Source organism: Pelobates fuscus, chromosome 8 (genome assembly GCF_036172605.1).
Source record: "Pelobates fuscus isolate aPelFus1 chromosome 8, aPelFus1.pri, whole genome shotgun sequence".
NCBI classification, from domain to species: domain Eukaryota; kingdom Metazoa; phylum Chordata; class Amphibia; order Anura; family Pelobatidae; genus Pelobates; species Pelobates fuscus.
Window position 1 is genome coordinate 164,514,789 of NC_086324.1, and position 13,560 is coordinate 164,528,348.

Consider the following 13,560-nt stretch of genomic DNA (forward strand, 5'->3'; position numbering starts at 1 on the left):
AGCGCTTTACAATATTATGAGAGGGGGGGGGATTTAACTATAAATAGGACAATTACAAGAAAACTTACAGAAACGATAGGTTGAAGAGTACCCTGCTCAAACGAGCTTAGTCTATAGGAGGTGGGGTGATAAACACATTAGGACAGGAAATAGTGTTAAACTACGTAGGTCTCCGCCCCCTTACATTGCATGGGAAAGTTGTTTAAATGGACCTTTTCAACCACACCGCGGTTGGCCCCGTCTCCACGACTGAGATCCTCAATCTTGATGAACTCAGAAAATCTAATGCTTTCCCACAGGCAAAACGCAGCTTGAAGAAATGCTCAGCGCCTACATGCAGAGGGTGGAGAGGAGACGCTGAACGTAAATGCTGCACACTGTGGCCATTTGAGGTGTTAATAAGCAGCAATGTAAACACTATCTTTTCATTGAAAAGGCAGAGGTTTAGAGATCAGCCTGCAGGGACAGGCTATAGACACCAGAACTATATTAAGCTGTAGTGGTTCTGGTGTCTAAAGCGTCCCTTTACTGGGATTTGCAGGTAAACCATCACAAGTACTTTCATGGCCACTGTGACTTATGTTTGGAGTGCTAACCGTCAATCAAGTTATACTGCGGGGAAGGCGACGGCTGCTGGAAAGGTTCTAATCAGCAAATAAGCAAATCCATACAGTTTCTGTAGTTTGTCTTGACCTGATTGGGATGCAGACTAGCCCTTATTTATTTGTGAGGATTCTAAGAAACTTGAAAATAACACAGAATTAGGAGATGCATTTTATTATGTAACTGCATAGTCACAGATGTACCCCTATAAACAAAAACAAAATAATAAAGAAAAGGTCAACAGGGCACACTGCATTTGGTGAATCATTCCTTCCATTTATTAGATGAACAGAGCTCTCCCAGCAAAGGACACAAACAAGTCCACTGTTGAAGATGACTGTGTGTCTACGATGTAACAAGGATGAATAGGGTGCCCTTTGCTTTGCATTGATCTTGTTGAAGTTTTGCTTGGTACATTGATCTTTGCCCCCCACAAAATCGCACCATGTTCACTTGGGAGGATTAACCCTCACGCCATCAAATCCTTGGCCATGGTTTTGCAGATGGATGCAAGGCAGTGAGGTATGCCTTCTACAGAGAGATCGCAGCTTTTACTTCTTCACAATCTGAATGACGTCCTCGTGCTCCATATTGTGGCTCAAACCCACTCTCTGGGGGCTGTATTTAGTACTTGTACCCTGGGGGGAAAAAATTATTTCAGGAATTTTAGCTGTTGAGTTACCTGGAGGAACATGATAAAGCAATGCCGGGGAGAAAGCCAAGGAGACCTTTATCATAGGTCAACAAAATGTCAAATACAATCGGCACAGCTTAATAGGTGAAAATAGAAAGGTCAGTCTTTCACATTGTGATCACATGTATTGTCAGTCCCGTAAAGCTATAATGGAACTGTAAAAAAGTTCTTGACATAGAGAAATGGAGGAAGTGTTAAACAGCTAGGCATGTGTGGTATCAGCGGGATTTGGGTTTAGTTTTAGAAGAATGGAGGCCACTACACAAAATAACCTAATTAGCAAAAGAAGACAATTTAATTTCACCCCCTCCAGCAGTTTATTAACAGGAAGGCCTGAGCTGTGAGCACTCTGTGCATTTGGAATCGGACAAATTGTCCTCCGTATTAGCTTGATCAAGCAGCAGTAACAGGAGAAATGTATGGACCTCAAAGGACCCGCCAACCCCTTCCGAGATTCCCGCTTGAAGCAGTCTGCTAACGACTGAATTGAGCAGGACTCCAGAAGATCGGGGATTGAATTGATTAGCACAGGTGGTAATACCTGGTGCTCTGGAGACCATAAAAGTGAATGTCCTCCTATAGTTAGTTTGATTTTCAGTAATACCTACCCAAACAAGGGCATATTTAAACTGGCCAACTAGCGTCCTGTGAATCCGATGACACTAAAATAGAAAAAACAAAAAGACAAACTTTAACTAAAGAATCATTTTAAACATATAGGACGATCATTATAGGAAAGTGATCATATTTAGTATCAGTAAGAACGATATCATTTTAATTAACTAGGGAAGGCACATACAACGGTATGAAGGAAAGGGAGCATTTAGATTTCCTCATATCTATATTCTAAAACTATCCATACTATGGATCTCCTTTAACAAACAATACACGTTTATTTACTTACAACATGTTCAACTGAAGCTCCACTGCGAAGAATAATCGCATCTGTGAAATCTGGTCTCTCTGCGCAGAGAAAAAAAAACCATTAGCACAAGTCAGTATCCGTATTTAAAGGGGGCATATATAAAGTTCATGTAACACGTCGTGGATATATCTTTATTGTCACTAATTAAAAGGGATCACATTAAAAAAAAAAAAAAAAAAAAAAGTCTTCATTTGCTTGCTATCTCTGGAGAGATCCATACAAACCAAAAGGATGAAGCAAACAAACGTGACAATATACTTTTTGTTCGTATTGCTGGTGAGATAGCTCAGTGGGCTTATGCAGGGATAGGCAACCTTCGGCTCTCCAGATGTTCCCCATAATGCTCTTACACACATAATGCTCGCAAAGCATCATGGGAGGTGTAGTCCAAAACATCTGGAGAGCCGAAGGTTGCCTATCCCTGGGCTAATGCATCAACACCTATATGCTCTTAGCAAAGGGAACTAATAATACATACAATGGATGTGCAGAAGTCATACGATAGTGAAATATTTGGGCATGTCCGGGTAGCTAGCCCTTATCCTGGGCCTGTCTGGGAACGGGCAGGAAGATATCTTTTAATCCATACATTTGCTGGTGATTTCTCTAGCACAGTGTACAGATCACACTTTTATTGCTAGAGGAATGGACGACCCTTTCACACAGATTTCGCAGCTGATGAATCCACTTTAATACTAGTACCTTGGCACTGTGATGCCCAATCCTTGGTTCTTTTTAACTGCGGATTGTGCCATTGGCTGGGAGCAAAGCCAGAGATTCTATATGCCAATGCACATGCTATCATAGGTAGGATAAGTGAGCTGGTAAGACTCGTGACAGCTCCTATCTTACACCCAGGTCAGGTGATCCATACGGGATCTCTAAACATTCTTGGATTTTACGTGTTACACCATAAGAAAAAGGGACATTAAAAGGGAACCTACGTCCTCTCTTTTTAGTGTAGATACAGGTCAGTGCGAGGTACTCCCACAGCATCTCCACTAAGAAGTCCAAGTTTAACTTCATTCCGCAACTAAAGCACAAAAAAATAAAGAAATATATCAATATAATAAAATATATTACACACAATCCCACAGTCCTTTCCTGAATCCCAATTGAAGGTTACAAAAGGCTTTGCAAACACACATCTTAATGGACCAAAGATACACCAACACAATCTCCATCCATTCTGTCCACCAGACCCCCATGCTGTGACCTCCTTTAGCACTGAAACTCCATAAAATCTCGGACCTGCTGCCATCATGCTCTATCCAGGTACCAATGTGACCGGAACCTGCAGGACACGTACCTGATGACCACACTGTGCGGCTGCCGGGCCAGACGGTCTACCTCTTCCATTGAGATTTGGTCAATTTTGTTATAAACCTGTAAGGACACAAGAGAGAAGATAAATCAATGGGAGTTGTTGCTGGCCTGACATATTTACTTATTCTGGAGACCAACCTACATAAAGTTAACTGGAATCAATCTCAGACAACTCCAGGCTTTGGAAAGCCAGGAGTCCCAAAGCACCATGACTGGCCCCGGTTATAGGCATGTATCCTCTTAAAACACAAATGGGTTTCCATGGCGATTGCTAGTTTTTATTTTTAGAACCATGCCCAAGAAGCACCCTTTGTTCATGATCCCTATAATGCCAGCTAGGTCCCGGATTTGTACTATTTGATTGCACTGAGGGAATATAATCTGCATCGTTACACGGCGTCTCACACTCACATATAGACAGGGCATGTAAACTCTGTTCCCGACAATAACGTCAATGAAGTCGTCCGGTGTACAGTCCTCCCTGAACAGAATCTCGGCGTTGAACATTTCTGAGGAAAGTCTGCGTTAAGGAAGGATGCAAATAGGAATGGCAAGACCTGTCAGACATGTTACAGTGTCCGGGTTCCCTAAAATAACACTGGCGAATAATTAGTATTTTATATATAGAACTCTAGGGATGCTCCACATCATTGAGCTATAAATCAATAAATAATGATCAACCATAAATTGGCCTACCTGCTTAATTTTACAATTGATACCTTGTGTTAAAAAGACTTGTAATTAATGTCCCTCCAGCATTGGGAGCTGCAGCACCACATCCAACAAGTGGCTTGATGGCTATGACGGATATTGTTGGGCATCACAAACTTTAAGGAGTTTCTCTACATCTATCGTTAAACACCAATAGGTGTGGGATGTGTAAGACCTATTTATGTCACTTATATCGAGGAAGTGTAATTGTGCAGTAAGGAAGGCAGTTAGGTCCCCGTGAGATTTCACTCCAAGCATCCACAATGACCCTCTTGACTGTCCCTCTATCGCCATCTCATTTCATACCCCCATCCCCTCTCACCAGATGGCAAGCTAGGAGGTTATCTCCCAAATCATTCTGCTTTGTTTCATCTTTGTAAAAAATGTTCCTGTAACAGCCCTTAAAGCAGATCTGCCTATATGTTTTGTTTTCTTCCCTCAATTTAAATGATTGAACAGTAAAGGCTACTTTAATCTATATTCCTCAACCCAAGTAAAAGACCAGTTCCCACTTTTAAAACTCCCATCCTTTTTCTGAACAGTCACAAAATATAAATTGCAGGATGTACCGGTCACCGCTATATTTCACAATTAACATTACTGTGGTAAATATGGCAAATCCGCAACATGATACTTCATATTCGACAGCAGACACTGTAAAAAAACAAACAAACAAAAAAAAAAACCTTTCTATTTAATGTCTTCACTGAACTTCAAGGCAATTGAGCACAACAAGAGTTCTTTATGCATCCAGTACTTTCTAGATACACCATTAGTATGCAGTAACATAGTATTCTCTGTAGAAAGGATACTGTATTCATGCAGAATTAGCTGCACCAGTTTCTCGGAGCACTGGGTTAGGGGCACTGTGGAGTTAAAGGAGATTCCTCCTCCCTTTTTTGGCTAAAAACAAAAAGAAGAAGCAGAAAATATATAATGTATTCTAACAGTGGAACAGGTCAAGAAAATGTGTCCCCGAGACAGGCAACCACTGCACCATATACGAAAGAAAAGCATTCTGGGAATTGATGTTCACAGTAGTTGCCAATCCCGACACAGTGTGACAGTAAAACAGTTACAAGGTTAGTCTCTACCTTAAAATAGATGTTAGGTTTGCGCTTGTTCAGCCGGATTCCTACAGTCTCCAATTCTTTCTCCAGGAGACCCCTTGGGAACAAAGGAAATAAATAGATGCTATTAATCTGGGTGTACACAAACTGAAATAACAGCACACTGTTGAACACGTGTGGAAAAAGCCTGTGTTGGTGAAACGCGTTAAGTGTTTTTTTTTTTACTGCTGTATACTGCTTTTATTATTTTATTTATCTTTTATACTAGTTAATCTAATAAAGTAGTTATTTTTATTACACCCTTGGTGGACTCCCTCCTGATCTTTTCATTGGAGCCTAAACACAATTGCTTTAGTGGGGAAAATACCACCTGAGCGCTGTGAATTGAGCAAAACCTTACTTTTTTTTTTTTTTTAACTATAAATAGGACAATTACAAGAAAAATTACAGAAACGATAGGTTGAACCCTGCTCAAACGAGCTTACAGTCTATAGGAGGTGGGGTATAAGACACGTTAGGACAGGAAATAGCAATCAAATAAGGTGGAAGTGAAGCAGAGCTGGAGGAGAGAGTAGAGTGCTGCCCTTTAGGAGAGAGCAAGAGATAGGTATGTGAGGTAGAGGTTACTGTGGGAGGCCATAAGCTTTCCTAAAGAGATGGGTTTTTAAGGCACTTCTTAAATGATTGAAGACTAGGGGAGAGTCTGATGGGGGTAGGCAGGCTATTCCATAGGAAGGAAGCCGCCCGCGAGACGTCCTGCAAGCGCGAGTTGGCCGTACGGGTGCAAGCAGCGGACAGGAGACGGTCACAAGCAGAGCAGAGAGACCGAGAAGGGGCATACCTATGGATCTGTGAAGAAATATAGGAGGGGCTACAGTTGTTCAGTACTTTATAGGTATGGATTAGCACTTTGAATTGACTCCTATAGGATACAGGAAGCCAATGTAAGGACTGACAGAGGGGTGAGGTGTGAGAGGATCGACTAGAGAGGAAAATCAGTCTGGCGGCAGCATTCATGACGGACTGTAGTGGGGCAATACGTCTTTTGGGAAGATGAATTAGGAGAGGGTTACAATAATCCATCCTTACTTGTAGGTACCTCCCCAATTTCTTTAAAAAAAATTAAAAAATTAAATAATTATTTATCAAAAGTATCTTTCAATTTAAACATAACACCCATAAAAAGTATTACACAGTTTATATTATTATTTTTTTTATTAGTGAGCACTATATTTTTTATTTTTGTTCTTTTATATATACTACCAATTCATCTACAAGCCTGTGAGACCCATGGTGGGGGGCGGGGTAACTCACCAAACCTGGTTGGAGGTCCCCTTTACAAAAGCACTTTAACCAATAGAAGACGCCAGATATCCCCAGGCAAGCATTGTACCGCGGTGCGCATCTAAATGGAGCTATCCTAGCTCTTATTTCGGAAAGGGCATTTTCACTTCCTATTTTGCCACTGTATGCGGGACATACTACACTATATTGTGCTGTATCTTTCTGTCTCTACTAACTCTGAGAATGCATCTACTTCAGAAACATATCAAGGTGCCTCTTCCTCTTCTTCTTCTACGGACAGACTGAAAACCTTAAACAAATTCTTCACATTCAGTGCTTGGTAGCACATTCTTTGTATTAAATGGCAGTCTGATATCTAGGGCCACTAGGCATTACTAGGCATGGGGATCGTGTTTATTCAGTTGGATTCAGCCGTTTCGGTTACACAGCCTCCCCTATGTATCACAGGTGAAACATTGAATGATATTTAGTCCCTTCCTTGCACTACGTGCTACTTTTTCTATTACAGAAGTGCAGGTTAAGAGCTTTGTCTTATCTGTCCATAGAAAATTGTCCCGGGACTCTTTCCTTGAGGAATATAAATCGTTTACACGGCTTGTCTAATACTCTGAGATGATATACTATGTTCTTTGGAACTTCTACCAAAGTCTATATCCTGGAAACTACATCGGCTATAACCAATATGACTGGGGAGGTCACTTTAAAAAGACTACAATTTTATTTATACATTGTGCTAGCAAATGCATTAATCTGACCTTATTAGCTCACTACTAAAGGAACGACTATAAACCTATGAAGTCCTGGGTGGCTGAGTGCCTCCAAATGATGCGGTGGCATCCCACAAATCTTCTCGTCATGTGGCTGATCTGACACACAATGTTTTGGATATCACTTTGGCTATTACAAGCGAAACAAACAAAAAAAATACTAATGAAAATCACTATGATCACTTCACTTTTGATTGATTAATGATGTAAATGGCTTCAAATAACACTTTATTCTCTTGCCACTTTATTCCTAATACCAATGGGCTGCAATGAAATTGCATATCTGACTGTTCTCGGAATGTCACAAATCTTGGTAGATGCCCCTTCACTGTCTCAATATATTATTTCTGATCAGCGTTTTACAGACGGTCACCTATCTAAAATCTGCTCATCTAAATGTTGGAATTTACTGACCTTTGAACCTCTCCCTTGGTGGCGTCCAGCATCATGATAACCACATCAGAGGTCCGTGCTACAGCAATCACCTGACGACCTCTACCCTTTCCTGGATTGAAGAAAAAAAAATGGTTAGCCTATGTTCTGTTTAAAATCAAATGCAAAATAAGATCTAGGTATGAGCTAGGACCAGAACTAGATTTAAGACAAACAATATGTCACACACGTAGACCTGACACTAGTTCAATGGCTCATTTCTCACTGCAATCTAAACACAATCAGCCAATCTCCGATATATAGGGAGTAACTCCTGGATCAAGGTAACAGGCACACAGAGAGAAGGAAAATATAGCAAGTGAAAACATAACCTAACACATACATTATGACATTATATGGGTACATGGTGCTAAAGCAGCTGGGGAGAGGGGGGTGATGGGACACAGTCAGCCAAGAGCTGCAGAGCCATGGTTGGCCTCCTTGGTGCCAAATAGTTCTGTGTGTTAATATTAGCACTCCCTCACCTTGAGCAGCTCCTTCAATGATTCCCGGCAGATCTAGAAGTTGGATGTTTGCACCTTTGTACTGAAACAGGAAGGCAGATCATAATGACATAGAACACCAACTACAACAACTAGACAAATATTATGGAAAAAGATAGAATTTCTGCCTTTTTTTCCCCCACTTTTATAAAGTGTAATTCTAAGCCCCGGTGGTGAAAGTGGAAAAATCTGCTGGAGCACTCCTTTGATTTCCATGCAGACTGCTCCACTTTTTGCACTAGAATTGCTCTCACTACATATGGCCAAACGGTTTCTATTGTACAAAGTTATCCAAAAGGAGGCAAGCCTCGTGGAATCTGTCTCACCTCAATCACTCCAGGAATGCAGGTCAAGGTGGTAAATTCATACGACGCAGCCTCACTGGCCGTGGAGGTCATCAAGCTCAAAAATGTGGACTGAAAATAAAGGAATCGAAATGTAAAACTGGAAAAGGGAATGGGTTCATCAGTGGCTGTGACAACTAAATGTTAAAGCAGAACGGTCACTTCTTTGGAGGTGACAGTTTCTCTGCCCCTTAGCCAATGAAATGCTATTGAAGTGGTTACTGGGTTGAGCAGTACAGAGGATGTAAGAAACAAGCACAATTCTGCACCGCAATAGGGCAATACTTCCAAACTGTTTTAAGCACACATCGCCCTCATGGTGCCAGGCACATGGCACTGTCAAGGTTAAATTCAAAACGCTTTTTGGAACAATTCCACATTCCACACGTCACGATTAACCAGCCACTGGGTTCTGCAAAAATCTCACGGGTGTCAAATCGGACTGTAAAAGGATTTCTTAGCAATACCTGCCTTAATGTGCTCCAGGAAGTTTTAATATCGCTCGTATCTAAAATAGCAATGCCCCCTAAGTGCACATTTTGTCGCAAACAAGATAATAAAAGGTTAAATATGTGCTCAGGGCAATATAAGCATACGTAGTGTTATTGTGTAACACAGTGCACAGTTCGTAGATGGCCGACACAATGGGGGGATTAATAAACGGTACTAACAGGAGTCGGGGTGAAGTTTGAAAACACATGGTTTACATGGGGGTTACTTTCCAGAAATCTCCCTCTGTTTGCCAGCAGTGAAGGTAAGTCTGCCAGGCTCACGCCCAATTTTTTTGAATTATTGGAGTTTGTCGATGTGTCTTTGGACATGACTCCCCTTTACACAAGGGTTAAAGTAAAAGTTACCCTGTGACTTTGTCAGTAGTCTCTGGGTATGTGCGTAATTGTTCTCAGAATTAAGACCCCCCAGCTTTTGGACCAACATATACATTGTATTTCAGAGTATAAGAAGAATTGAATAAAAGTTCATACCAACCTTACCCACAGAAGGAAACCCGATCAAAGCCACGCGGGCATCTCCAGATTTCATTACATCGAAACCCTCTCCTTTACCTGCAGCTGATTTAGATGGTTCCAGGAGCTGAGCTCGGTACTTGGCTAGTTTTGCCTTGAGAAGTCCCAGATGGTATTCCGTGGCTGTAGGCAAAAAAAGGTAACCAGTTATTAGCATCACTCATACCTTCTATCTCTAGCTTACTGACAACCTGCATCCTTTCTATGCCCACCTTATTGACAGCCTGCGCCCATGCTATACTAAGCTTACTGACAGCCTGCACCCCTTGTATACCCAGCTTACGGACAACTCTATGCCCAGTTTACTGACAGTCTGTACCAATTCTATGCCCAGCTCACTAAATGACTGCGAGAATTCTACACCCAGCTTGCTGACAGCCTGCGCCAATTCTACACCCAGCGCCAATTCTACACCCAGCTTGCTGACAGCCTGCGCCAATTCTACACCCAGCTTGCTGACAGCCTGCGCCAATTCTACACCCAGCTTGCTGACAGCCTACGCCAATTCTACACCCAGCTTGCTGACAGCCTACGCCAATTCTACACCCAGCTTGCTGACAGCCTGCGCCAATTCTACACCCAGCTTGCTGACAGCCTGCGCCAATTCTACACCCAGCTTGCTGACAGCCTGCGCCAATTCTACACCCAGCTTGCTGACAGCCTGCGCCAATTCTACACCCAGCTTGCTGACAGCCTGCGCCAATTCTACACCCAGCTTGCTGACAGCCTGCGCCAATTCTACACCCAGCTTACTGACAGCCTGTGCCAATTCTATGCCCAACTGAGCTGCTTTCTTCTCTCCCTCACTACACAGCACTGAGCTGCTCTCCCCTCTCACTATACACAGCGCTGAGCTGCTCTCCCCTCTCACTACACACAGCGCTGAGCTGCTCTCCCCTCTCACTACACACAGCGCTGAGCTGCTCTCCCCTCTCCCTACACACAGCGCTGAGCTGCTCTCCCCTCTCCCTACACACAGCGCTGAGCTGCTCTCCCCTCTCACTACACACAGCCGCTGAGCTGCTCTCCCCTCTCACTACACACAGCCGCTGAGCTGCTCTCCCCTCTCACTACACACAGCACTGAGCTGCTCTCCCCTCTCACTACACACAGCACTGAGCTGCTCTCCCCTCTCACTACACACAGCACTGAGCTGCTCTCCCCTCTCACTACACACAGCACTGAGCTGCTCTCCCCTCTCACTACACACAGCACTGAGCTGCTCTCCCCTCTCCCTACACACAGCACTGAGCTGCTCTCCCCTCTCACTACACACAGCACTGAGCTGCTCTCCCCTCTCACTACACACAGCACTGAGCTGCTCTCCCCTCTCCCTACACACAGCACTGAGCTGCTCTCCCCTCTCACTACACACAGCACTGAGCTGCTCTCCCCTCTCACTACACACAGCACTGAGCTGCTCTCCCCTCTCACTACACACAGCACTGAGCTGCTCTCCCCTCTCACTACACACAGCACTGAGCTGCTCTCCCCTCTCCCTACACACAGCACTGAGCTGCTCTCCCCTCTCCCTACACACAGCACTGAGCTGCTCTCCCCTCTCCCTACACACAGCACTGAGCTGCTCTTCCCTCTCACTACACACAGCACTGAGCTGCTCTCCCCTCTCACTACACACAGCACTGAGCTGCTCTCCCCTCTCACTACACACAGCACTGAGCTGCTCTCCCCTCTCACTACACACAGCACTGAGCTGCTCTCCCCTCTCACTACACACAGCACTGAGCTGCTCTCCCCTCTCCCTACACACAGCACTGAGCTGCTCTCCCCTCTCCCTACACACAGCACTGAGCTGCTCTCCCCTCTCCCTACACACAGCACTGAGCTGCTCTCCCCTCTCCCTACACACAGCACTGAGCTGCTCTCCCCTCTCCCTACACACAGCACTGAGCTGCTCTCCCCTCTCCCTACACACAGCACTGAGCTGCTCTCCCCTCTCCCTACACACAGCACTGAGCTGCTCTCCCCTCTCACTACACACAGCACTGAGCTGCTCTCCCCTCTCACTACACACAGCACTGAGCTGCTCTCCCCTCTCACTACACACAGCACTGAGCTGCTCTCCCCTCTCACTACACACAGCACTGAGCTGCTCTCCCCTCTCACTACACACAGCATTGAGCTGCTCTCCCCTCCCACTACACACAGTGCTGAGCTGCTCTCCCCTCTCACTACACAGTGCTGAGCTGCTCTCCCCTCTCACTACACAGTGCTGAGCTGCTCTCCCCTCTCACTACACAGTGCTGAGCTGCTCTCCCCTCTCACTACACACAGCGCTGAGCTGCTCTCCCCTCTCACTATACACAGTGCTGAGCTGCTCTATCCTCTCACTATACACAGTGCTGAGCTGTTCTATCCTCTCACTACACACAGTGCTGAGCTGCTCTCCCCTCTCACTATACACAGCGCTGAGCTGCTCTCCCCTCTCACTACACACAGCGCTGAGCTGCTTTCCCCTCTCACTACACACAATGCTGAGCTGAGCTGCTCTCCCCTCTCACTGTACACAGTGCTGAGCTGCTCTCCCCTCTCACTATACACAGTGCTGAGCTGCTCTCCCCTCTCACTATACACAGTGCTGAGCTGCTCTCCCCTCTCACTATACACAGTGCTGAGCTGCTCTCCCCTCTCACTATACACAGTGCTGAGCTGCTCTCCCCTCTCACTATACACAGTGCTGAGCTGCTCTCCCCTCTCACTATACACAGTGCTGAGCTGCTCTCCCCTCTCACTATACACAGTGCTGAGCTGCTCTCCCCTCTCACTATACTCAGTGCTGAGCTGCTCTCCCCTCTCACTATACTCAGTGCTGAGCTGAGCTGCTCTCCCCTCTCACTATACACAGTGCTGAGCTGCTCTCCCCTCTCACTATACTCAGTGCTGAGCTGAGCTGCTCTCCCCTCTCACTATACTCAGTGCTGAGCTGCTCTCCCCTCTCACTATACACAGTGCTGAGCTGCTCTCCCCTCTCACTATACACAGTGCTGAGCTGCTCTCCCCTCTCACTATACACAGTGCTGAGCTGCTCTCCCCTCTCACTATACACAGTGCTGAGCTGCTCTCCCCTCTCACTATACACAGCGCTGAGCTGCTCTCCCCTCTCACTATACACAGCGCTGAGCTGCTCTCCCCTCTCACTATACACAGCGCTGAGCTGCTCTCCCCTCTCACTACACACAGCGCTGAGCTGCTCTCCCCTCTCACTAAACACAGCGCTGAGCTGCTTTCCCCTCTCACTACACACAATGCTGAGCTGAGCTGCTCTCCCCTCTCACTATACTCAGTGCTGAGCTGAGCTGCTCTCCCCTCTCACTATACTCAGTGCTGAGCTGAGCTGCTCTCCCCTCTCACTATACTCAGTGCTGAGCTGCTCTCCCCTCTCACTATACTCAGTGCTGAGCTGCTCTCCCCTCTCACTATTCACAGTGCTGAGCTGCTCTCCCCTCTCACTATTCACAGTGCTGAGCTGCTCTCCCCTCTCACTATACTCAGTGCTAATGTGATGTCGTCTCACCTTTATTTTTCTGGGTTCTGGCGATCTCTTTCTCGATCTCCGAGATCTTCTCCAGGATCCCCATGGCTGCGGCCTCCTGACAGACCTCGCACAGAGAGACTCACCGGTCGGAAAGGGGGCGGAGCTGTAACGCTGCCTGCGGCGCAGGATCTCCGGCGGCCATCTTGGAGAAGGGCAAACACCTCTCGGTGACGGAATCCATAGTGACGTATAATGTCCGCGCCGTGTGTTAGTGAAAGCGGTGTATGTAACCCCATTCAGGCTGAGGGCTGTCACCCCATTCAGGCTGGGCTTTCTGGTCAATCTGTATTAATATTGAG

General features: G+C 45.4%; 1 protein-coding gene across 1 annotated transcript; it reads right to left on the reverse strand.

The window, feature by feature from the left end:
* Positions 1-858: 858 nt before the first annotated feature.
* Positions 859-13,380, reverse strand: DRG2 (developmentally regulated GTP binding protein 2). Its single transcript, XM_063430656.1, has 13 exons — positions 13,241-13,380; positions 9,668-9,828; positions 8,663-8,752; positions 8,319-8,379; positions 7,816-7,906; positions 5,354-5,426; positions 5,072-5,162; positions 3,960-4,057; positions 3,532-3,608; positions 3,167-3,255; positions 2,202-2,260; positions 1,906-1,959; positions 859-1,241 (listed from the first exon to the last, which is right to left on the reverse strand). The coding sequence occupies exons 1-13, from the start codon at positions 13,302-13,304 to the stop codon at positions 1,155-1,157; spliced, it is 1,095 nt and encodes a 364-aa protein (XP_063286726.1). The 5' UTR covers positions 13,305-13,380; the 3' UTR covers positions 859-1,154.
* Positions 13,381-13,560: the final 180 nt, after the last annotated feature.

What these genes read in the sequence shown, in the direction of transcription:
- DRG2 (XM_063430656.1), bottom strand. Translation starts at nt 13,304, where the DNA reads ATGGGGATCCTGGAGAAGATCTCGGAGATCGAGAAAGAGATCGCCAGA. An exon ending in CATTGAAGGAGCTGCTCAAG is followed by an intron (nt 7,907 to 8,318) that starts GTGAGGGAGTGC and finishes TCTTCAATCCAG; the next exon opens with GAAAGGGTAGAGGTCGTCAG. An exon ending in GAGCTTCAGTTGAACATGTT is followed by an intron (nt 1,960 to 2,201) that starts GTAAGTAAATAA and finishes TTTCTATTTTAG; the next exon opens with TGTCATCGGATTCACAGGAC.